The following is a 27,820-nucleotide window of genomic DNA, read 5'->3' on the forward strand; positions in this document are numbered from 1 at the left end:
ATTTTGACCCCCTTAGCCTTGAGCTTAGAGTCCGCTTTAAGGTTCTGAAAAATGCGTTTAGGTTTAGAAAAATGCTCATAACTTCTATCAAAGCATTTAGCGGGGGCATATCTTATCCTATGGAGACAGCTCTTGTTATTCCCCGCCATAGGCGGAGGGATATTGTTTTGGCGTTGTCCGTCCGTCCGGAGCCATGTCTTGGAAGTGCTTTGGCGGATTTCATTGAAACTTGGTATGAGTATATATATGGATAAGAGGATGATGCACACCAAATGGCATTGTACACCATCTGTTAATAACGGAGTTATGGCCCTTTGTATCTTGAAAAAAGGCTTTTTTTGTGTGTCCGGAGCCATATCTTGGAAGTGCTTTGGCAGATTTCATTGAAACTTGGTATGAGTATATATATGGATCAGAGAATGATTCATGCCAAAAGGCATTGTACACCATCTGTTAATAACGGAGTTATGGCCCTTTGTATCTTGAAAAAATGCTTTTTTTATTGTCAAATACAACACTTTTGTGTCCAGAAGCATATTGGCGGGGGATATCAATTCAACGAATTTGCTTGTTTAAATAAGAGTAATTGCCCTTTGTTGTTTTTCAGGTCTATATCTCAGATATGCTACAAGATTTCAACATGAAACTTCATGGGTGTTTAAATACTAGTGATGAGAATTTCAATGCATAAAAACAGTTACCCTACACTTAATTTTTTGTTGTTGCTTACATCATATATCAAGGGATTTGCACCCATCCATAAACAACATTTATTTGGCGTGGGATATCAAATCAAAGAATTTGCTTGTTCAAATATTGGATTGAATGGAAAGATCATTTTTGAATGCTGTTACAAAGTATAAGTCATGCAAAGCTCTGTTCATGTGATATTGTTAGAAACAGTGGCTGTGTATAACAAATGACATCTATGAACAGTTCGAAGACAAATGTCAGGCTCTAGTACAGCATTCTGTAGGGGTTTAACTTAAGTAAAGTTCTATACACCTTTATGTTGTGTGGGCCAGCAGAGATATATTGAAAACCTCGGAACTGATTTGATTAAAAAAAGTTAAAAGATGGAAGTGCTTCACATTTGCACACTGTAAAAGATTTTTTTCATATCCATATGATAATGTTTATATGTGGTGTTTTTTTCTCAACACATTTTGTCTCGAGATTGCAAACAAAGATATGTGTTTTCTTGCTGTCAAAAGCATACAATATTTTTTTTTATGCATCAAAAAATATTCTTTGGTAAATGAAGCTGTTTAAGTGTTGCTTGAGTTCTTTCCCTTTGAACATAGATGGTGAAGTTTGTAAGCAGATTTCTCTCCCTTGGACTAGAAAAAATTCAGAAAAAAAAAACTTTGGCCGTGCTCTGTGAAAAGGGGGTTTAATGCATGTGCGTAAAGTGTCTTCCCAGATTAGCCTATGTAGTCCCTAATCTGGGACTACACTTTCGGCACATGCATTAAACCGTCTGTTCACAGAGCCAGTTAATATGTTGATAAGTGCCATGTTATGCTGGGTTTGCCTTGCAGGGGAGGATGGTGTGCCTGTGATTGGTAATTGTCTATCTCTAGCTTTATAAATTGAGCCTCACTTTGGCAACACTCCGCTTAAACTGAATTTTCGCTAAGAAGAGACTTACCTATAAACTTAAACTACAATAAACTACATTAAAAGCGGAAAGTGTTGTCCCTGATTAGCCTGTGCAGGCTGCGGAGGCTAATCTGGGAAGACAATTAACACACATGCATTAAGCTCGGTGTTCTCACAGCGAGTCTCAATTACTTTTTCTAAGTGGCCAGTGTCTTGCAGGCTAGCAGATTGCAGTCAGAGAGCATGTCTGCTTTGAACTCCTCCATGTCTGTATCTGTTGATTGGGATGGGCTAGTTGTAATTATCTGAAATGTGTGTGGGGGAAAGATTTATGGGTTTTTATATTGAAAGCATTGAGATTGATTCCTATTTGAGCAATCACACCCATCTCACTTATAGCTGCAATGGTTACTGTTGTTAGGATGACACAAAATTGATGATTTTTTATCGAAGACATGAAATGTAATGAAATACACATTTCAGAGCATAATTATAAGCAATAAGTTTGCAATGAAGTCATAATGAAGTCATAATGCCAACTTCACCATGTGAAATATACTGAGTTTGGAATAGTGGAACTACGGATAAGTGGCTAGTCTACTCTATTAAAACTTTGAGATAACGAAGTTATAGCGAATTTGCATTTAATTATCATGCATGTATGTTTATGTCAGTTTATTATAATTTGCCAAAGGCGGAGGGATATAGAATTGGGCTTGTTCATGAGTCTGTCCGTCTGTCACAAAGCTTGTTAAGGCTATATCTCAAAAACTATATAAGATATCAACATGAGACTTCATAGGTGTATAGATATCAATGAGGAGAAGAGCCATGAACAAGAAACATAACCCTACACTTTCTTTAATAAGAGTTTTTGCCCTTTGTTTTTTGTGTGATGAATATTGTCAGAGCTTTATCTCAGATACCAATCAAGAAAATCATCATGAAACTTCTTGGGTGTATTTATATTAATGAGGAGAAATGCCATGCTTAAGAACTCTAACCCTTTACTTTTTTAAATAAGAGTTATTTCCCTTTTAGTTTTTATGCCCCCGGATCGGATGATCGGGGGCATATTGTTTTTGGCCTGTGTGTCCGTCATTCTGTCCCAAAACTTTAACCTTGGTTAAAGTTTTGCGTTAACTTGTGCAATATTGAAGATAGCAACTTGATATTTGGCATGCATGTGTATCTCATGAAGCTGAGTGGTGAAAGGTCAAGGTCATCCTTTAAAGTCAAATATATGGATTCAAAGCGGTGCAGTAGGGGACATTGTGTGTCTGACAAACACAAATCTTGTATTCTTTATAATAGCAGCCACATGTTAAATGTGTTGTTTGAGCCCGTCCGGGGTTTTTAATGTTTAAATTTGACAGTTCTATCTTGAATATTGGTTGCTTGCTCAATTGGTAGTGATATGTTCATCAAGTTGTTTGTACTGGCGTGTTTTGGATGTGTTCTTTTCAGTTGTAAAATCTTTAGTAGACATTTAGTATTACACTGTTTATTAAGAGGAAAGTGCTTTCTGTGATAAGACACACTCAACACAAGCTTATATTGGACGAAATTTAAGGCACATTCATTAAGCCCCATTTTCCCAGACCTTGGCTCATGTGTCTATGATCTTTCATATATTAGGATAATGGAGCTTAAATTGAAATCCTGAATGTTTTCCCTCATCATAGCTTTCCCTCATAATCACCCTGGGCCATTATATTTGGTCTCAAATTATCAAATGTGTAAATTTTAGACAGAAGTATACAATATAATTTCAGCAGATGCTGTTTGTTACAAAAATCTGGTATTGGTGTATGGCATTTTTAGAAAAACAAATGTTAAGAAACATGGCTTGTGAGAAGGAATCTGCAATTAGTGCAGTATGGAAATCTATGGATTGAAACGTTTTGTAAGGACAATTAGTAATACGCTGAGTTTGATAGAATCATGTCTTGTTTGTAATGAGAGTACTTATGAAAGCAGGTGATAAATAGATGCTTTGTCAGACAGGGATTTTAAATTTAATGGCTGTGGAGTGATAATAAATGGTATCTATTTTATTTGCTGGCCCATCTGGGCTGTGTCTGCTCAACCCAGGTGTGATGGGGGGGTCATGCATCACTGATCACGTGTCAATAAAACTGAACATTAGAAAAGTCATTGCAACAATAAAAATACATGTGAGCTGGTCTGTTGGAAATCTGTGTTTAATGTGCTGCATAAAGAATCGTCCTTAATCAGGGACAACCATTTCCATCTAGACTGGATTTTCATTAAGAAAATACTTCCTTTAACCCTTTACCACTTTGATATGATATACGCATGTGTAGTCCCTGAGAACGTTAAATTTAATTTAAGACCTTCCTTACTGGATTCAATTTTAAAAGGCTTCATTTCCAACCCATAGATATTGATGAGCAGCAAACAGCATAAAACTTGAACAGACTGTGAGTTACTCGCAGTATGTTCTGGTTTAATACTGTTTGCAAAAGCAAATTTAACTTTTCTTCTGATGGGGGAAAGGGTTAAACAAAGTTCCATAACAATGCAGAATGTGTCATCCCTGATTTGTTGGTTCAAATCACACTGGCAAATCTGGGAGGATTCTTAACCCTTTCAGCGCTGGAACCGAATTTTAAAGGCCTTTGCAAACCGTTTGGATCCAGATGAGACGCCACAGAATGTGGCGTCTCATCAGGATCCAAACTGTTTGCTATTCTGATAGTATTCTTTAAAAAATTGAAAAAAATGCTAATTTAAGAAATTCAGCAGACGACATTTTAGCAGACGACAAATTTCCCAGCATGCAAAGGGTTAATGAGCATTCATTAAGCCCAGTTTTCCTAGAGACTGGCTGAAAAATATTTCTAAGTTTGAACATGACACTATCCTACCTACTGTAGAAATGTGAGGCCGAAACATTAGTTCCAGCTATCATGAATTACGCATGCTCTTCAGACATGTCGGTCTGATGACGTATCAACTGGTTACTTTTTTTAATGCCTATTTATATCTTGGACTGTATTTCAGAACTGCAAAAAATTACATCCTGTTTTCCAAAACCGCAAACTGTATTCTCTTTTTTATGACAAAAATATGACACTAAAACTAGGTAATTTCTTTAAACTTCTATGTCCAGATGTCTATTTATATGTCAGATTGTATTTCAGAATTGCAAAAAATGCACCTAGTTTTTAATTACTGCACATGGTTTGTCTGTTTGTGTACACTGTAACTCCAATATAACGAGGATGACGGGGTCCAAGCCACGCAACAGCGTTATAAACGGACAGCGTTATAAGTTTTGAGCTTATTTATTTAAGGGGGCTTTAAAAACAGGTATAGTATAGCCTATAATATAGGTCCTGTGTATTGTCATGCTGTGTTGTCAGCCCCAAATACATGCATATAAACCGAATCGAACAGTATACATACCGCTTTTCTAATTTGCACATTTATCCGATAATCCAATATAATTGCAACATCACTTACGAAAAAAAAAAGTTAAACATTTATGACAAATATGTTTACGAATTTCATAAACAAATTCATATGCCTACGCCATTTTTCAGAAAAAATAGTACAGTGCATTATGGGACACAGCTTTGATTGGACGAGCAAATTTTAATCAAATGAAATACAATACATGTACAAAGAAATGTTTTATTGCGTCATACGCAGCATGTAAAAAACGTGCTTTCCATGGACTTTCTGATAACGGGCAAAAATTTAAGTGCATCTCTGTTAACTATTACACTGTGTTAGCATGTAAATAAATCGTCAGGATTTTTAAATTTATTTTTCGTATAGGTACTCAAACATTAAACATGCACAAAGATCTTTTTATTTATCAAGCATGTATAGCATATAATAAACGATAACACACTTACACAGCCATAGTTTATACAATGAAATACAATACACGATAAATACAAAACATAAACAGGTAATCGTTTTAAATAACTTTAATTTGATAATTATTCCGCTTGAACATGCCTTATTGAAATTAGTGCACCGAACCGCTCTGATGGGGAATACATGTAATAAACACGGACTCGCGAGTTTTCACACCTTTATTGACATTACACAACAGATTAACACCAATTAGCTGTCGAGTGTCGTTTAACCTCTAATCGATTAAAATCAGTTAAACGGATGGATAAAGCAATCAAGCTGTGCTTCTTTGAATTTTCTGAAAATACACGAAGTTGCATAACATGGATTTGAATCAGAAATGGAAGGTTGGAGAAAAAACGGGATCCAAGGACCCCCGCGTTATAATGGACACAGCGTTATAATGGACTGCACTATATTGGAGTTACAGTGTATTGCTCTTTTATGTATTGCTCTTCAGTGACTAGTTTAAACCTATTTATTTCAGCTTGATTGCATTGAAAGCTGATGGCTTATTGAAAAGTTCTTAAGTATGTTTCCTGGGTAGAACCAATACTTGATGTCTTTGGGTGAGATTTTAGAAAATGCTCCCACTGTGGGGATATAATCTGGGACCTCCTGGTCACAAGGCAGACAGCATACACGCTACGCCATGTTTTATGTTGCAACATTGGCAGTGGTTATGATTCTCACTACAAACAGATATGAGCCTTGCTCTGTTAAAAAGGGGTTTAATGCATGTGCGTAAAGTGTCATCCAAGATTAGCATGTGCAGTCTGCACAGGCTAATCAGGGACGACACTTTCCGTCTTAACTGGAGTTTTGCTAAGAAGAGACCTTCTGTAAACGAAAATACCATACAAGTGGAAAGTATCCTCCCTGATTAGCCTGTGTGGACTGCTAATCTAGGACGCACATGCATTAAACCCACTTTTCACGGAGCATGGCCCATATAAATGTTTTCTAGTTTCATTGTCAAGGTCATGTCTTAAATGGAAAAACAATCAGCGACACACCTGAGCTGTGTCTGCCATCGGGACCATTACTTTGTGTCTTTTAAATTTAAATAACTGTAGGTATTGAACTTACTAGTAAATGAATTGTTTAAAAACTGGGAAGTTTTTAAATACATCATTTTAGTAAATGAGTATACCGGTGTGACACTATTTGTGGATACCCCTTGGCTATTTCCTTTTCTATTTCTCTCTTTTTGTCGCAAATACCAAATTTGTCCATGTTTAGCGCGCCCCACACGCATAATGCGCAGGCTGTTTTTTTAAATGCGAAAATTGAGAAAAAAATATTTCAAGCGAATGAAACTACCAAATCAAACTAAAAATGGCCGCCATTTTACTTTTTTCGCAATCAAATAGTCCGGGTCATTGGAAAGCTTAATACAGCATTCAAAAGAGGAAGTGTCATTTTGATAAAGAGCATGGGTTGCGTAGCACTATACATTTCTTACAATCTTGTTATTTTCTAGCAGTCTACATAGATTTTGTGTAAAGCATGCGAAAATAAATTTTATGTGCATCATGTCATTCTTTCCCGGGGAAAACATGGGCTTTAAATTTGAATGCTGAATAAAAACTTTGTGGCGCATGGGAGACAGGGCTTCAGTTGTTTAGATATGTCAGTATTGAGGTAAAACTGTTCATTTTTTGTGTTGGACAAGTGGGGTTATTGTTTGTCCCACTACACAGAAGTGAATGTGATGAACAATGAAGGAGCAAAAACCTGAACCAAACTGGAAACCTACCTTAACCAGCCCAACGTAAGCTGCCAATGTAGAAGTGCACAAACACAAACACAGAAATGTTTGCATATTTTATTCACACACTTTAATTTTTGCAATAAACTGTTGCTACCCCATTTATATCTGCTGTTACCGACTTAATGTTGTTTCGACAACAGTCTGTAGGATTAAGATTATAGGGTGTAGTTTTCTGGGGAAAAAATGGCGGCTATTATGAATATTTACAATTTCAAAATTAATGTTTTGCAATTTAGCAGCCAGGATAGCGTTGTATCACTATATAACCCACACACTCATTTTATTTGAAATTTGGAGGGGAAAAAAAGCAAGATATACATGACAAAAGACGGTAATAAAAAGACAATTAAATTTCATAAGCCTGTTAGGTATTGACAATCGTTAGTATCAATTGTGGTGTTTCTTATTTTAATTTAAAAAATGGATAACATCTGAATATAAACAACAATTTCTAATTACATTTTGTGTAAAAAAAAAAGGTTAAAACAGAAGGCTTATTTCAAGTTGCATCATTTAAATTTCTACCAGTTAGTTTCTGGATACTAATTTACCTGGCTGAGTACGAATTTGTAAGACATTATCAAAATTGATGTAATCCATTGTTTATTGTTTTAAACATTGTGCAGTTGTCATTTGGTTTGAAGATATATTTTGTTGCTTTTGAAAATTTCCTTTACAAACATTGGGTCCTTAATTTATAAGACTGTTGTGATAGCTCACGATTGAGTCTTGGCCACATGTCATCGGGATAAAGACGCAGTGTTGACATTGCTTCAAGGGGCCCTTTTTCATTTCCTTTGATTGCATTGTGGGTAAATCAATCTGTTTCATCGTTCCTAATTCACACAGGAAGACCTCTTGAAAGGGGCTGGACTTTCCAAACTTGAGACCTTTGAAACCCTGTGAAACAGATTTTCATGTCAAAATTAACTGCCTTTTATGGGTCTGACAGCTTTGACAATATCAATAAAGCCTTGGGACTTCTTTATTTTTCACACTTGGAATTAAAGAAACCTGATTTGAAGTAATAAACTCTTAAATCCTTCACACTAGGATTGTACAGTGGGTTATTAAAAGCAGGTATGAAGTGCAGATATTGCTCGTAAGGCCACGACTTTTATATTTCTTGGTTTACAAAACCGCCAACTCTAATTTTTGGAAAATGGGGAAAAAAAAATAATCGGAAAAGGGTCTTTTTTTATATATTTTATTCCCGACCGCACTGTAAAACGAGCGAATCAAGAGAAAAAAAGATCTGGTTTGAGTACGGTTGCAATTAAAATCAAGAAAGTACAATTAACGATGGGTTCACATATATTGCAGAGATCAGGATATTTTTCGATGTGACACATTATGTACTAGTCCTTTTATGGGCACTTCTCAAAATTTATTTCGGGTAAAAATTACAGACAGTAGGAAAAAGAGCATCAGTAAAATGTCGACCCCATCAAAATTTATTTCCGAGTCTGGGACGCAACTATATTGTTTAACATGTTAATTATATTAAACAAACCCGATATTGTAGTAGATAAAAAAGTATTACATTGCAATTTGATAATTAGTATACATAATCTTATAAAACACTGCCATTAGTTAAGATATATGTGTTTAGGAATTTTGTAAACACGTCCGCCATAGATAGGAACTTTACAGAAAGTTTGGAAATCGGAACAAATCGGTATATCTTGGAAAATCATTGATAAATGTATTTGTCGTTTCTATTCTAGGGCCGAGTAATTTCGGCAAATCGGAACTCAATTTGCGTAAAACACTAGCTCAATTAACCGTTAAACTCCACCTCCGTTCTCTGCAAAAGATTCGAAGGCAGAGCTATGCATGTGCTATTATTTAATTGGAGGATTGCCATTGAGAAACAAAAACACACAATTGGTTCGGCATGTTGATTGCTAGACAAAGGAAGCCAATTTTGTTGGAGCGAAATTTGTCCCTTTATTGCTTCAGACAGAAAGCGGCTTTCCTTTGATGACATCAAACTGTCAATTCACACAGACTGCAAATTTTCGGAAGACTTTAACTGACTCTTTGTTTACAATTCCAGTAAAAAAACACTTGCTAACATTAAACTTTGGATTAAATTATCAAAATAAAGCAAAAGCGAAGTTGAAAATATTATTAAATTAATTCGCGTCAGTTCAAATAAGACGTTTTGTGTTGTAAATCAACAAGTTTTCATGACAACAACAACTTCAACTAGAAATGGGGCGGCAGAGGCCGACACGTATCCCCACGCCGCATGTTTGACTCAGGGGCGCCCCAGGGATGGTAATGGGGCCATGCATAGTTGAGATTGACTGTATTGTCATAAGAGAAGTTCAGTATCAATTAGAAGAAATTATAGTAAAAGGCAATTTTGGATGGGCGTGAGCTATCTGGGCGGGGTTGCCCCAGGGTTGGAAATGGGGCCATACATAGTTGAGATTGACCATATTGCAGGGTTGTCATTATTAATCGATTGCCGATCGAATTCATCGGTTAAAATCGCCAGAAAATTGGTTGTTTTTCCCGTATCTTTAAAATTGCGATCGGAAGTTTTGATCATGCAAACAGACAATAATTGACGGGGAATAACCGTACTATAGAAGACGACGCCCGGTCAGTCAGTCCATTAACTCCGCTTAAGAGCTACTGTTTCAATGAATTTCTCAGCGAGTGGCCAATATTGATTTTTCCAGCTGTCAATCAAATTCTTCTTGGTAAGCACGTCAACCAATCAGCGCTCAGGCAGCCGAATACACGCCGACCCCACGTGAAATTGTATCAAATAGCTGTACATTTCACAGATTATTACTGACCGTATCTCAATGAATGTTGCACTGTAGAGCGTAATTCTAGTTTTTTTAGTTAGAGAAAAGGTTTCCACATATTGAAAAATGCTCTTTGATTTTCTACCAAAATAAAAGATATTAGCGACCTCTGCGCTACGAAGTTGTTATTCAGCATCTAAATATTAAAGTCCACGCTTTGCCCGAGGAAGGATGACGTGATGTCATACATGAATTCTAACTTTGGCATGATTTTCATCTGTACATGAAAAACAAGAGATATGTGTCTCTGTTGCTAGAATTTTCTTAATTTTCCATGAATAATGAAATCTGAAAATGATCTCGGATAACACATTTAATTATACGCATTTGAAATACTTCAATTAAATAATGCATTTTGGTTTACAAATGGTCATAACACATAATGTAATAAGTAGGTAAATAACGTGTTTTGAGATTGCCAAACTATGCATACATATAGGTCTACATGCATAAATGAACTGACAAGTTATATCACGACCCGGAATGAAAAGTACTCGGTAAAATTTAAAGAAAGGCGCTTTTTTATTTTCAGAAATTCACTTTCACTTTCACAAACTTGTCTGAAAAGAGGTACTGTACATGTAACAGTTAAGATTGAGTGGTTGACTTGTCGTAATTACTAAATATAAACGGTTCTCAATGCTCTCAAATCGCGTCACGTGATTCACGCATGTTCAATGGGAATTCCCCAATCCCACAATTCAATTTGTATTTGCACTTGCGTTAAATGGCGGACGACATTCATCGTCAAAATTGGGCGTAATTTGGTTTTGGAAAAAAGAAATCGTAATAATACTGGATTATCGGGTAATGGATAGAATTGGAACATGCAAAGATCTATCAATATAATATGTTTTTACATTGTACAGTATACTTAAAATTTGAAAATCTTAAAATTTTCTATTCTTTTTAGACCTCGTTTTAACTTTTTATGCTCCGAGAATAGCATTATTTTGTCCCTAAAATGTCTAGAATTCGTTTTCGGTCGGGGGGCTTTGCCCACCTGACCTCCCTACCAGGGCCTTGCCCTTGACCCCCGGCCAAATCGGTTACTTTTCCAAAATAATCCTTTGTTTACAATCATAATGACAACCCTGTATTGTCATAAGAAAGGTTCAGTATCAATTTGAAGTAAATCGGTAGAGAAATGAAGAAATTATAGTAAAAGGCAATTTTGGGTGCGCGTGGCCTATGTGGGCAGGGCGCCCCAGGGTTGGTAATGGGGCCATGCATAGCTGAGATTGACCGTATTGTCATAAGAAAGGTTCAGTATCAATTTGAAGTGAATCGGTGTAGAAATGAAGAAATTATAGTAAAACTGCAATTTTGGGTGGATGTGGCCTATGTGGGCAGGGTGCCCCAGGCTTGGTAATGGGGCCATGCATAGTTGAGATTGATCGTATTGTCATAAGAGAGGTTCCGTATCAATTTGAAGCCAATCGGTGTAGAAATGAAGAAATTATAGTCAAATAACCTAAAAAACGAGTAAAAATCCTGCCCCACCCGAACCCCCATAACTTTTGACCCAGGGGTCAAATCAAAATTTCAAATAGTGCAGGGTCGCACATATGCTCATAGCTACCATGTGTGTAAGTTTCAAGGTTCTAGTGCTAATAGTGTAGGAGGAGATAGTGGCCAGGACGGACAGACAGACAGACAGATGGACGGCGGAGATAACCACAATATCCTTTTCAAAAAGCGCGGGGATAACAAACATTACCGCGACGATGCAGGGATGGACCTACCTCGATTTTTTTTCATGGACGATCTCAGAAGTCGAGTAAGAGCAAAGGCATAATTTGTGTATGAGTAGTTTATGTTATATAAGATTTATGCAACGGGCATCGCATTGCGTAATGGTGCGCATCGAATTACGGAAATGAAGCGCAGTTTTTCCGTTTTAATGGGAGAAGAACGCATGTCATGTAATGGAGAGATTAAAATTGCCTGATGTTACAAAAGGTGCTTTTAGGACTCATTTCATTTGAAGATATAGATGTGTTTCATTGCATAATTTGATTTGTTGTCTCTGTGTTCAGGTTATAAAAGATATGTTGTCTTTAACAATTGTTCTGATGTTATTAGTATTAACTTTTTTTCCAATGTTTTTTTGTTTTTTTTCGACGACCCGATGGACCATTTTCAAAATAATTTTTGTAAACCAATAAAAAAAAAGTCGTGGCCTAGGGGTGTGGTAAACAGGGGTATGGAAAAAAATAGCAGCGTCCTGGGAAAATTTGGCTTAATGTACGTGGGTAAAGTGTTGAAGATTGGACCTAGATAAGCCTGTGCAGTCTCCACAGTGGACCTAGATAAGCCTGTGCAGTCTCCACAGGCTCATCAGGGACAGTACTTCCACTTGTATGCATTGTTTTTCAAATGTAGTCTTTTATAAAAGAAAATCCTGTCAAGGCAGAAAGTGTTGTCCCTGATTAGCCTGTTGGAACTGCACATGCTAATCTAGGCTGACACTTTATCCACATGCATTAAGCCTAGTTGTCCTGGCATGCCGCTCAAATAATGATATGAGTAGCTTATAATTAATGGCTGTGGAAGTAAAGGGGTTAAAAAGGACATTTGTTACTTAACCATAAACTGTTTCACATTTAAGCTGTGTTAATTACAAGAACCAACACCTTACATGGATTGAATGCTGATTTGTAGTATACTTTGCATTTTAAAAAGCATGTCATTAAGTAACTGAATTTTAATGTCTCTGGTTATAAAATTTAAAGTGAACATAAATGACAAATTTATGACCGAGTACTGCTCTGCTAAAATCTCCTTGAAGGTTATAGCATAGTCAGCAGTTATACAACAACTGTAACGCTGTCACTCATGTCTTGCAGATAAAACACTGAATTGCCTCTTTGATAGATTTTTAAAGCGGTGTTTTATTTGCAAATATTTGCCCACCTTTATTTTTTATACCAAATAAATAAATCTAGTTGCCCATTTCCTGTCTGACTACTTGGTAATCTTTGACCTTGAGAAAACGTCTGTCACATTTGCAAATCCGGTTGTTTTGTGAAGTGATTTGAGATAATTGTTTTGCGCGCAAAAATGAATTTTATTAGCCTTTCTCTGGAAAAACCAGGCTTAAACCATTTATGCCTAGTGGACTCTCCCATCCTTCTAAATTGGATCAATTTATTTCCAAAATTAGGGATGTCTAGTATATTTATTTCTATATTTAGAAGATTTCTTTCAGATATTTCTTTAAGCAAAACAGCGCAGCGGCGTCTCATCTGGGTCTAAGCTGTTTGCAAAGTCCTTTTTTCAGGACGCTAGTCATAAATGGCTTAATGCATGTGGCGTAAAGCAGTTAGCACAGGCTAATCAGGGATTACACTTTCCGCTTTTATGAATTTTTTCTTTCAAAGGAAGTATTTCCTTATCAAAAATAAAGTCTAGACTGAATGTGTTGTTGCTGATGAGCCTTTGTGGACTGGCCTATTTGGGAGGAATACTTATGATTATGCATTAAGCTCCATTTTCCCAAAGCAAGGCTAATTTTTCTTTGCAGTGAAAAATAAAGAAACTTAGTAATTTTCATTTAAGTAAGTCTGTGAAATAACCTCATAAATGCCATCCCAGGGGCAGTTAAGTGTTCAATCCCCCCCCCCCCTTAGCCAGTCTGCCTATATAGCTTTTTTGTCACTGTATATCATTATCAAGCAAGATTGTAATCAAATAGTTTAACACTTGATAATCTTAGAGGGTTTAAACCAACCTGTCAGTGAAAGCAGAGATGGCAAGATTGTGTAGGGTGAACTATGTGCTCAGCTGGGTGACACTTCAGTGGGATTTGACACCTTTTGTAGACCTTTGCAATTGACTTTCCCGCCATTGGCTGTAAACTATTCACTTATAAATTCACAGTGTGGTGTAACCTTGGTTTATGGAACAGGTGTTTATTGGAGATTTTTTTGCTCTTTGTACACATGGCCCTAAACATTATTGCACTTACCTATAAATTTACCCTTATGCGCAAAATGCATTAATGATTTAATTCCATTAGGTTTTCACTAGCATGCAAAATGATACAAAACTTGTCAAAAGTTTCCTGCTATTAACCTCATTTTATAAATAGTGTGCTTCTGGGTTCTTTCAAATCTGTAATGATTTGTAAGCATGCCTGTTTTTAAACATATCTACTAATATGACCTTTTTCAGGATAATCTGTGTTCTTTTTTTGTAACATCTAGTACTTTTGTCTGAGCAACTTCTACCGCCATCCTTTCCTTACCTGTGATTCAAAAAAGGCAGTTATTAGAAACAATGTGTACTTCTGTACTTTAGTTCTAGTTAAAGGCTTTCATGGAATAACATTCCAAGTTTGTGTAAAAATATACACTGCCATTTATTTATTGAATAATTGCTAAAATCAGGGGTGCGCTTTCTTCTTCTTGTAGTGATTTGCTCCCTGTCAATGTAAAACTAATTAACAATTAAGTTATTAATGTTACTGGATCTATGTACAAACAAAGAGTTTAGTGTAACCCTGTAAAGGATTTTAGGCATTGTCCTCCCCTGAGGTGCGACTGAAATCACCCCCCTGCAAAACATTGTTAACAAGCGATGTGTTTGTGAAACACTATGTCCACATATATTTGACCTTTGACCTTGAAGGATGACTCTGACCTTGACCTTTCATCATTCAAAATGTGCAGCTCCATGAGATACACATGCATGAAAAATATGAAGTTGCTATCTTCAATATTGCAAAAGTTTATATTAAATGAGCGATTTTGACCCATACCTTTGACCTTGAAGGATGACCTTGACCTTTCACCACTCAAAATGTGCAGCTCCATGAGATACACATGCATGCCAAATATGAAGTTGCTTTTTAGCTCACCTGAGCACAATGGTGAGCTTTTGTGATCGCCTTTTGTCCGCCGTGCGTTGTCCGTTGTGCGACGTCAACATTTGCCTTGTTCACTCTCTAGAGGCCACATTTATTGTCCAATCTTCATGAAATTTGGTCAGAAGATTGGTTTCAATGATATCTTGGATGAGTTCGAAAATGGTTACGTTTGCTTGAAAAACATGGCTGCCAAGGGGTGGGGCATTTTTCCTTATATGGCTAAATAAGGCTATAGTAAAATCTTGTAAACACTCTAGAGGCCATATTTATTGTCTGATCTTCATGAAACTTGGTTAGAAGATTCATCCCAATAATATCTTGGATGAGTTCAAAAATGATGCAGGTCGGTTGAAAAACATGGACGCCAGCGGGCGTGGCATTTTTCCTTATATGGCTATAGTCAAACCTTGTTAACACTCTAGAGGCCACATTTATTTTCCGATCTTCATGAAACTTGCTCAGAAGATTTGTCCCACTGATATCTTTAATGAGTTTCAAAAATGCTAACCTTTGCTTGAAAAACATGGCTGCCACGGGGCGGGGCATTTTTCCTTATATGGCTATATATGGCTATAGTAAAATCTTGTTAACTCTCTAGAGACCACATTTATTGTACAATCTTAATGAAACTTGGTCAAAAGATTCATTCCAAATATATCTTGGACGAGTTTGAAAATGATGCCGGTTGGTTGAAAAACATGGCCACCACAGGGGTGGGGCTATTTTCCTTATATGGCTATAGTAAAACCTTGTTAACACTCTAGAGGTCACATTTATTTTCCGATCATCATGAAACTTGGTCAGAAGATTCATCCCAATGATATCTTGGATGAGTTCGAAAATGGTTTTGGTTGCTTTAAAAACATGGCCACCAGGGGCGGGGCTTTTTTTCCTTATATGGCTATAGTAAAACCTTGTTAACACTCTAGAGGCCACATTTATTGTCCAATCTTGATGAAACTTGCTCAGAAGATTTGTCTTAATGATATCTTGGATGAGTTTGAAAATGGTTACGTTTGCTTGAATAACATGGCCGCCAAGGGGCGGGGCATTTTTCCTTATATGGCTCTATAAGGCTATTGTTAAAAATCTTTTTAACACTCTAGAGGCCACATTTATAGTCCGATCTTCATGAAACTCGGTCAGAAGATTCATCCCAATATCTTGGACGAGTTCAAAAATGATGCTGGTTGGTTGAAAAACATGGCCACCACAGGGTGGGGCTATTTTCCTTATATGGCTATAGTAAAACCTTGTTAACACTCTAGAGGTCACATTTATTTTCCGATCATCATGAAACTTAGTCAGAAGATTTGTCCTAATGATATCTTGGATGAGTTCAAAAATGGTTTTGGTTGCTTTAAAAACATGGCCACCAGGGGCGGGGCTTTTTTCCTTATATGGCTATATTAAAACCTTGTTAGCTCATCTATTTTTTGAAAAAAAATTATGAGCTATTGTCATCACCTTGGCGTCGGCGTCGGCGTTGGCGTTGGCGTTGGCGTTGGCGTCGGCGTCCGGTTAAGTTTTGCGTTTAGGTCCACTTTTCTCAGAAAGTATCAATGCTATTGCATTCAAACTTGGTACACTTACTTACTATCATGAGGGGACTGGGCAGGCAAAGTTAGATAACTCTGGCGTGCATTTTGACAGAATTATGTGCCCTTTTTATACTTAAAAAATTGAAAATTTTGGTTAAGTTTTGCGTTTAGTTCCACTTTTCTCAGTAAGTATCAATGCTATTGCATTCAAACTTGGTACACTTACTTACTATCATGAGGGGACTGGGCAGGCAAATTTAGATAACTCTGGCATGCATTTTGACAGAATTATGTGCCCTTTTTATACTTAGAAAATTGACAATTTTGGTTAAGTTTTGTGTTTAGGTCCATTTTATTCCTTAAGCATTAAAGCTATTGCTTTCATACTTGCAACACTTACTAACTATCATAAGGGGACTGTGCAGGCAAAGTAATGTAACTCTGACTGGCATTTTGACAGAATTATGTGCCCTTTTTATACTTAGAAAATTGAAAATTTGATTAAGTTTTGTGTTTAGGTCCACTTTATTCCTACAGTATCAAAGCTATTGCTTTCATACTTGCAAGATTTATGAACTATCATAAGGGGACCGTGCAGGCAAAGTTATGTAACTCTGACTGGCATTTGAACGGAATTATGGGCCCTTTATACTTAGAAAATTGAAAATTTGGTTAAGATTTATGTTTTGGTCCACTTTACCCCTAAAGTATCATAGATATTGCTTTCATACTTGGAACACTCACAAACTATCATAAGGGTACAGTAAAAGGACAAGTTGCATAACTCTGGTTGTCATTGTTACGGAATTATGGCCCTTTTTTGACTTAGTAACTTTTAATATATGGTTAAATTTTGTGTTTCGATCCACTTTACTTCTTAAGTATCAAGGCTATTGCTTTCAAACTTCAAATACTTACATGCTATCATGAGGTTACTGTACCTGGCCAACTTTAATTTTACTTTGACCTTTGAATGACCTTGACTCTCAAGGTCAAATTATTAAATTTTGCTAAAATTGCCATAACTTCTTTATTTATGATTAGATTTGATTGATACTTTGATGAAACTACTCTTACCTGACATACCACAATAGACTCCACCCAAACCATCCCCCGTGCCCTCCCCTCCCCCCCCTCCCCCCTCCCCCCCCCCTATTTTTTTTTTTTTTTTTTTTTTTTTTAAGATCATCTCACAAATGACCACCACACCCTCACACTATACCCCCCCCCCCCCCCCCACCCCACCCCCCCCCCACCCCACCCCCCCCCCCCCCCCCTAATTTTTTTTTTTTTTTTTTTTTTTTTTTTTTTTAAAGATCATCTCACAAATTACCACCACACCCTCACACTATAACCCCCCCCCATTTTTTTTAAAAATGGTTATGTTTGAAATACCGTCCAACCATCGCACCCAAACCCCCCCCCCCCCCCCCATCGCCCCCCCCAACCCCCCCCCCCCCCCCCCCCCCCCCCCCCGGATTTTTTTTTTTTTTTTTTTTTTTTTTTCGCTTTTTTGGAAGATAATGTAATAAATGTCCACAACCCCACACTATACACCCCTCTTCACTCCACTCCTCCCTCCTTTGTGATTGAAAATGAGAGTCCCTTCACCTTTAAAAAGAAAATAGATGAGCGGTCTGCACCCGCAAGGCGGTGCTCTTGTTAACACTCTAGAGGCCACATTTATTGTCCAATCTTGATGAAACTTGCTCAGAAGATTGGTGTCAATAATATCTTGGATGAGTTCGAAAATAATTATGTTTGCTTAAAAAAATGGCTTCCAAGGGGCGGGGCATTTTTCCTTATATGGCTATAGTATAATCTTGTTAATCTTGCCTCTAGAGGCCACATTTACTGTCCGATCTTCATGAAACTTGGTTAGAAGATTCATCCCGATAATATCTTGGATGAGTTCAAAAATGATGCCGGTTGGTTGAAAAACATGGCTGTCAGGGGGCGGGGCATTTTTCCTTATATGGCTATAGTAAAACCTTGTTAACACTCTAGAGGCCACATTTATTTTCCGATCTTCGTGAAACTTGGTCAGAAGATTTGTCCCAATAATATCTTGTTATCTCATGTGAGCGACTTTGGGCCTTTCAGTCCCTCTTGTTTCAATATTGCAAAAATTATGGCAAATGTTAAAGTTTGCACAAACAAACAAACCAACCAACCAACAGACATGGCAAAAACAATATGTTCCCCACTATAGTGGTGGGGGATATACAAATCTACACAAAAACACATAACAAATGTGTATACAATATTATTACTAGTATACCATTCTTTCTTTGGAGTCACATGTCTCCCCTTGTTCCAGGTGAAGTCCATCCACGGTTTGGGCACGACCATTGATGTGATCCTGGTGAACGGGAAGCTGCGGGAGGGCGACCATATCGTGATAGCGGGCACGGAGGGGCCCATCGTCACCCAGATACGGGGCCTCCTCATGCCGCAGCCCTTGAGGGAGCTGAGGGTCAAGGTGAGTGGATATGGGGGCAAAGAGGAAAAAAGAGGAACCTCGTTTTGCAAAAACAAGGTTTTTAATGCATGTGAATAAAGTGTCATTCAGGATTAGCCTTTGCAGTGATCGCTTGGGAAAATCAGGGACAATACTTTTAGACAAGACTGGATAATAAGATACCTTTAAACACAAAATTCCATTAAAGCAGAAAATGTTGCCACTGAACAGTCTGTGCGGACCTCACAGGCTAATCTGGGAAACACTTAACGCAGATGCATTAAGCCCAGGTTTTTTTCCAGAACAAAGATATTTCTATTATTATCATCATAAATTGTCAAACAAGACTGACTTCAGCATGAATGAAACGATGTTATGGGAGATACGCCTGGGTTACAATGGCCATGAGTGTGTTACTCTTGTGGAACTGACATCTACCAAAACTGGTGTCAGTCCTGAATGCCCGCATTGTTTATGTCGATGAAAATGACCTACATATTCTGGCGGACATGAAAGCGTGACAATGAGAATGATAATAATGAATTAAATATGACAGCCTGCGCTCAGGTTATATTGAAAATTTGACTGCTGGGACATAAATCAATCATGGCAGCTACATATTAAAACATGGATTTCATATCCATGAATTAATAAGGTATTCATTTTGTAGATGTCAGTTAAAAAAAGTAATAATGACCTTGACTTGATATGGTGAAGTCATTTAGTTGAGGTGTACTTTGACTAAAATGGAGAATTTTCTACTAAAAAAAATGGCAAGTTTAAAAGTACATTAGTAGGGTGGCATATAGCAGTCGCTCTTTCCGTCAATCTGTCTGTCCATTTGGCATCTGTTTCAGTAGTTTTTTCCTTAATGGTTGCTGATAGTGACTGTTTTTTGGTGTGTGAGTCTACAAACATGACTTACAGATTTGAGCTTCGTTTCGATCCATTGATTATTTATGAAGTAAGTTTCCTTGGACATGGAAATTTTCATTTAAAAAAGTCACACTTTTCGGGCTTTAAAGTGCAGTAGGGGGAATTTTGTTTAACAAACACAGCTCTTGTCTGCAGTATTTTTGACGGTCCCTATGAATGACTTTTATATACAAGGTAATTTATTGACTAAAATTTTAATTCATTTCAACATTATGTTATATAATAGCAAAGTGACAGGTTGAAACTACAAAATGTTCATGCTCAAGTGATAGTTTAATAGTCTTGTCAGGTTCAGTGACAGTTGGGTTTTTTATTTGAAGCCTTCTTCCTGCCCATTATCTTACATTCAGGCTTATTTCTTCATCACAATTTAACAGTTTAACTGTAATTTCGCTATTATTTTGTCCATTATGTTGCTCATTTTCCATGGGAAAATTATATTCATTTCAGCCCATCCTGTCTGTGGTAATTACCCCTTATAGTATGCAAACATCATCGGGCTGAAAAAAAATATTTGAATGTTGGCCTTAAATGGAGGCAATAAATCTTGATTTATGAATCTGTCATTATTGGGAGGGTTTTTGGCTCTCAAATAGCCAACCAGTTAAAAATTTCACAACGATTTTCTACTAATTATGTCTGCTGAATTCAGGGATAATTTGCAATTTGTTTAAACATCTTGCTGGTGATAGTTTTTGTTTACGGATGATCAGGTTTGAATGAGATGTCCCCATTAAAGAAATTGGCTTTTAAGGAACTATTTGGACATTAAATGTAAAAAGTAATATGTTTAGGCAGTTTTTCTGGTTGTTTATAACCAAGTGCAATTAGTTATAGATACATTGCCTGTTTGTCAGGCATCCTCACTTGTTTGTACATTGAAAGATGAAAAGGCGTTCACTGGTGAATGTCTTCATTCATAAAAAATACTCCACTCAAAAATCAAGTATTTAAATACTTGTTCATGTTTAACATCATGTTCTGTCAAAAACAGTCTAGTAATTACAATTACAGAACAAACAAGGCATATGTGTCAATCCAAGTTTCTCTAGAGTTAATAAAGAAACAGAAAACAGTCTTCTTGTGGCTCAGAAAATAGCAGACTGTCTCCTTAAATTGCTTGATCTGTTGGTAATCAGGCCAGGGTTTGGCGACAGAGGGTCACAGACGGAGCAGTGAATTAGAAGTTTATCATAGAGGATGGGTACAGTAGGACTTTTTATCATCCAACCAGCATTGCTATATTAATAAGCCATCAAAGGAAAGCCTACAGTCGGGCAGTGTCTTCATGCAAGATGGTTATCACAGCCTTTCCTTGACAGGGAGTGTTGTATTTCTTCAGGGGGATGTCCCCTGATCTTCTAACCAATACCGGGATAAGGTTTCACCCCCCTGCTTGCAGTGTGGCAGTAGTGTCAACACCCCGTACACATGATAGGTGGCAGACAATGACTGCATTGTGCATCTGTACATCTTGGCGGATGTCCCCTGCATTCCTGGACTGTCACATGCAAGCTTGGCTGTAAACCGAGACAGAAAGAGCAGAAAGATGTCCGTTTGTTTTGTCACATTTCACAGGCTTTCCCATGCGATCTCAGCTGGTTACTATAATGGTAGATGAGAAGCTTAGTAAGTCGTCTCCATTAGCCTGGTCCCATATTAATAAAGCATCTTAATCCTTTTACCACTTTAACTTAGACATGTATTTTCACGCATTTGTAGTCCCTTCGAAAGTGAAATTTAATTTAAGACCTTTTTTTACTTGATTTAAGTTTTTAAGGCTCCATCTCCAAACCTACTAGTACCTATACTGATGAGCAGTAAACAGCATTAAACCTTAATAGACTGTGAGTTACTCGCAGGCTGTTCTGGTTTTATGCTGTTTGCACACAGACATTTTCACTTTGCTTCTAAGTGGGAAACATGCCTTTAGATAGATAGATTTATTTCGGCATAGGAAGCATATACACAGTTCACAACATAACATAGAATAAAATAATAAGCAATTATTAAAAACTATATCATGTACAATAAACTATGACATGCTCACCAAACCAAGGATAACACAAAAAAGAGCAAGCCCTTATTTCCATTGTGGTCCTTATTATTGGTGGCATGACAAAAAGAGGCAGACCTTTAACATAATTATGTTCACCTGAAACATAACTATGTTCATAGTAAAATAATTATTTAACGAAATAAAAAATATATATCACCATTCAAAAGAGATCAAACTAATTATCACAGTAGTGCTCAGAAAATATCACGGGAGCTGGAAACTAAGATCAATTGATAATGTTATCAATTATTGCAACACATTGATATTTTGACAGTTGTAATTTGATGATATGAGGTATCATGAATTATCTAAATTAAATATATTGCTAAAATGTATGTTATGAAGTATGAACTAATAATTATTAAAAATAAAAACCTAAGCCGAAGTTAATATCTGCTTATTAAAAAGTGAAAAGATACACATATATAAACATTTAAATATTATTCATTAAATGACTTTTAATGGCAACCTTAAAGCCTTCTAACCTGTTGACCTCTGTGAGTGCCTCAGGTAAAGAGTTCCAGAGTTTAATGCTATTAAAAGAAAAAGATTTGGAACCATGACCTTTGACCTTGGGTAAACAATACCCACCCTTTTTACTAAGCCTAGTGCTGTAATAATGCATAGAATCTTGGGAAACAAAGTGTTCACTCATAATTCCATTTCATTTCTTAAAGTTGTTTTCATAAATGTTGCATGTACTAATTTTGGACTAGTCACCAACATACCCAGAAACATTGTAATTATCCCCACGCTTTTTGAAAAAAAGGTGGGGATATTGTGGTTATCTCCGCCGTCCGTCCGTCTGTCTGTCCGTCCGTCCTGGCCACTATCTCCTCCTACACTAAAAGCACTAGAACCTTGAAACTTACACACATGGTAGCTATGAGCATATGTGCGACCCTGCACTATTTGGAATTTTGATCTGACCCCTGGGTCAAAAGTTATAGCGGTTGGGGTGGGGCCGCGTCAGAAATTATCACTCATTTTTTTAGGTTATTTTACATTTACTTCTTTATTTCTACACAGATTCACTTCAAATTGATACTGGACCTCTCTTATGACAATACGGTCAATCTCAACCATGCATGGCCCCATTCCCAACCCTGGGGCGCCCCGCCCACATAGGCCACACCCATCAAAAATTTCCATTTACTATAATTTTTTCATTTCTACACGGATTCACTTCAAATTGATACTGAACTTTTGTTATGACATAAGGGTCAATCTCAACTATGCATGGCCCCAATCCCAACCCTGGGGCGCCCGCCCACATAGGCCACACCCACCAAAAAATTCCATTTACTATAATTTTTTCATTTCTACACGGATTCACTTCAAATTGATACTGAACTTCTCTTATGACATTAGGGTCAATCTCAACTATGCATGGCCCCATAACCAACCCTGGGGCCCCGCCCACATAGACCACACCCACCCAAAATTGCCTTTACTATAATTTCTTCATTTCTACACAGATTCACTTCAAATTGATATTGAACTTCTCTTATGACAATACAGTCAATCTCAACTATGCATGGCCCCATTACCAACCCTGGGGCGCCCCGCCCACATAGACCAAACCCACCCAAAATGGCCTTTTACTATAATTTCTTCATTTCTACACTGATTCACTTCAAATTGATACTGAACCTCTCTTATGACAATACGGTCAATCTCAACTATGCATGGCACAATTACCAACCCTGGGGCCCCGCCCACATAGACCACACCCGCCGAAAATTGCCTTTTACTACAATTTCTTCATTTCTACACCGATTCACTTCAAATTGATACTGAACTTCTCTTATGACAATACGGTCAATCTCAACTATGCATGGCACAATTACCAACCCTGGGGCGCCCTGCCCACATATGTCACACCCACCCAAAATTGCCTTTTACTATAACTTCTTCATTTCTACACCAATTCACTTCTAATTGATGATGAACTTCTCTTATGACAATACGGTCAATCTCAGCTATGCATGGCCCCATTACCAACACTGGGGCACACCTATGTCAAACATTCGGCGTGGGGATACGCGTCGGCCTCTGCCGCGCCATTTCTAGTTCTAATATACACTTTCTTTCAACTTCAGTTACCAGTAACAAAAGCTCAAACATTATAGCCTAGATCTGAGAAAACAGGGTTCAATGTTTTGCGTAAATTGTTGTACTACATAAGCCAGTGCAGTCCATACAGGCTCATCAGGGACTTAACTTACCACTTTTGTGTTTTTTTTTTGTTTTAAAGATGGTCTCTTCTCAGCAAGAATCCAGTTTAGGCGGAAAATTTTGCCCCTAATAAACATGTCTACTGGACTGCACAGGCTCATAAGGGAGTAACTTTACGCACATGCATTTAGCCCCTTTTTGGTCGAGTGCTTCTTATCTTTCTAACTCTGGGTCCCTGGTCACATGGTTTGTAGAATGTGCGCCGTCATACTTACTCGGCTTGTTAGGACATTAATCGCTTGTTTTAGGATTAAATTGCCCTTCATTTGTGTGCCTGTCTTTTTCCAGTGATTGTATTGGTTATCTAATCCTTGCTTCATATTTATTTCTTAGTTTTTATAGATAAGATTGTTTGGTCATGGGTGCACATTTTAACTTAGATAGAATTATGTAGTTTTTTGTCTGCTTTGACTTAAAAGCCTTATAAACACTCAAAATCAATTAATAATTTGTTAAATATTTCGTAAAATAAAGTTAACCCATAACATTTCGGTGTTCCTTATGGCAATAGCCAAAACTTCAACGCTAGATGTGGTATTGTAAATAGATTTTAAAGATATAAAATGCTCATTTTTGTTTTCTGACATTTTATTTTCGTTGATTTTGAGTGTTTATGGGTCTTTAAGATGCGTGTTACAGGGACCAAAATCTGCTATTTCTCAGAGAAGAACACCTTCTTATATATAAGTCAGAATGACCGAAGTCATCCTTGCATCTTCCTTATAATGCTTTCTTGTAGGGTATGATTCATGTCAGATTGGATGACAATACTTATGTTTGGTTACATTTGTAATGTTTTCTGGCGTTAAGTATAGGCATCTTGTTTTGGGGATATCAAAACTACTACCTGAAATACAATAGGGTTGTGACTTACATAAGAACATTGTATTGTATTATCTAATAGTAAACTGCCCTACATTTACATAATACAATAGACCCCATTTAAAGTTTGAAACCTCTAATCTCATTTCAGCATCACTGGAAATTGTATATCATGAAAAAAGGTGACCTGTCCTATTTTAGAAGTATCAAGTGATGATAATTATATACATTGCTATTGTTATTTTGGCTTAATTTATGTGACAGACCTTAAGATTGATCAGCTTCAAATTACTTACATTTGTAGCATCTCATGTATTTGATATGAGCTTTGTGAAAACAGGGGGCTTTAACCATGTGCATCAAGTGTCGCTCCAGATTAGCCTCTGCAGTCCACACAGTCTAATCAGGGATGACACCTTCTGTCCTAACTTGATTCTTGCTAAGAAGAAGCTTCCTTGAAACAAAAATGCAATTGAAAAACTGCACAGGCTAATCATGAACAATACTGTATGCACATACATTCAGTGGACTGCACAGGCTAATCTTGAACAATGCTGTATGCACATACATTCAGTGGACTGCACAGGCTAATCTTGAACAATACTGTATGCACATACATTCAGCGGACTGCACAGGCTAATCTTGAACAATACTGTATGTACATACATTCAGCGGACTGCACAGGCTAATCATGAACAATACTGTATGCACATACATTCAGTGGACTGCACAGGCTAATCTTGAACAATACTGTATGCACATACATTCAGCGGACTGCACAGGCTAATCTTGAACAATACTGTATGCACATACATTCAGCGGACTGCACAGGCTAATCTTGAACAATACTGTATGCACATACATTCAGTGGACTGCACAGGCTAACTGTGGACAATACTGTATGCACATACATTCAGCGGACTGCACAGGCTAATCTTGAACAATGCTGTATGCACATACATTCAGTGGACTGCACAGGCTAATCTTGAACAATGCTGTATGCACATACATTCAGTGGACTGCACAGGCTAATCTTGAACAATGCTGTATGCACATACATTCAGCGGACTGCACAGGCTAATCTTGAACAATGCTGTATGCACATACATTCAGCGGACTGCACAGGCTAATCTTGAACAATGCTGTATGCACATACATTCAGTGGACTGCACAGGCTAATCTTGAACAATACTGTATGTACATACATTCAGCGGACTGCACAGGCTAATCTTGAACAATGCTGTATGCACATACATTCAGTGGACTGCACTGGCTAATCTTGAACAATACTGTATGCACATACATTCAGTGGACTGCACTGGCTAATCTTGAACAATGCTGTATGCACATACATTCAGCGGACTGCACAGGCTAATCTTGAACAATGCTGTATGCACATACATTCAGTGGACTGCACAGGCTAATCTTGAACAATACTGTATGTACATACATTCAGTGGACTGCACAGGCTAATCTTGAACAATACTGTATGCACATACATTCAGTGGACTGCACAGGCTAATCTTGAACAATGCTGTATGTACATACATTCAGTGGACTGCACAGGCTAATCTTGAACAATGCTGTATGCACATACATTCAGCGGACTGCACAGGCTAATCATGAACAATACTGTAAGCACATACATTCAGTGGACTGCACAGGCTAATCTTGAACAATGCTGTATGCACATACATTCAGTGGACTGCACAGGCTAATCTTGAACAATACTGTATGCACATACATTCAGTGGACTGCACAGGCTAATCTTGAACAATACTGTATGCACATACATTCAGCGGACTGCACTGGCTAATCTTGAACAATGCTGTATGCACATACATTCAGCGGACTGCACAGGCTAATCTTGAACAATACTGTATGCACATACATTCAGCGGACTGCACTGGCTAATCTTGAACAATACTGTATGCACATACATTCAGTGGACTGCGCAGGCTAATCTTGAACAATACTGTATGCACATACATTCAGCGGACTGCACAGGCTAATCTTGAACAATACTGTAAGCACATACATTCAGTGGACTGCACAGGCTAATCTTGAACAATACTGTATGCACATACATTCAGCGGACTGCACAGGCTAATCTTGAACAATACTGTATGCACATACATTCAGCGGACTGCACTGGCTAATCTTGAACAATGCTGTATGCACATACATTCAGCGGACTGCACAGGCTAATCTTGAACAATACTGTATGCACATACATTCAGCGGACTGCACAGGCTAATCTTGAACAATACTGTATGCACATACATTCAGCGGACTGCACTGGCTAATCTTGAACAATGCTGTATGCACATACATGCAGCGGACTGCACAGGCTAATCTTGAACAATACTGTATGCACATACATTCAGCGGACTGCACAGGCTAATCTTGAACAATACTGTATGCACATACATTCAGTGGACTGCACAGGCTAATCTTGAACAATACTGTATGCACATACATTCAGTGGACTGCACAGGCTAATCATGAACAATACTGTATGCACATACATTCAGTGGACTGCACAGGCTAATCTTGAACAATACTGTAAGCACATACATTCAGTGGACTGCACAGGCTAATCTTGAACAATACTGTATGCACATACATTCAGCGGACTGCACAGGCTAATCTTGAACAATGCTGTATGCACATACATTCAGCGGACTGCACAGGCTAATCTTGAACAATACTGTATGCACATACATTCAGCGGACTGCACAGGCTAATCTTGAACGATACTGTATGCACATACATTCAGCGGACTGCACAGGCTAATCTTG

At 37.6% G+C, this 27,820-nt stretch overlaps 1 protein-coding gene across 1 annotated transcript in view; it reads left to right on the top strand.

Moving 5' to 3' along the window:
* The window catches only part of LOC127880261 (eukaryotic translation initiation factor 5B-like), a 129,656-nt gene that overhangs the window by 44,697 nt on the left and 57,139 nt on the right, over positions 1 to 27,820 (top strand). Inside the window, exon 19 of the mRNA XM_052427584.1 lies at positions 18,824 to 18,985. Coding sequence (XP_052283544.1) covers positions 18,824 to 18,985 — 162 coding nt within the window. The remainder of the gene's footprint in view (positions 1 to 18,823; positions 18,986 to 27,820) is intronic.

Source organism: Dreissena polymorpha, chromosome 4 (assembly GCF_020536995.1).
Source record: "Dreissena polymorpha isolate Duluth1 chromosome 4, UMN_Dpol_1.0, whole genome shotgun sequence".
Taxonomy (NCBI): domain Eukaryota; kingdom Metazoa; phylum Mollusca; class Bivalvia; order Myida; family Dreissenidae; genus Dreissena; species Dreissena polymorpha.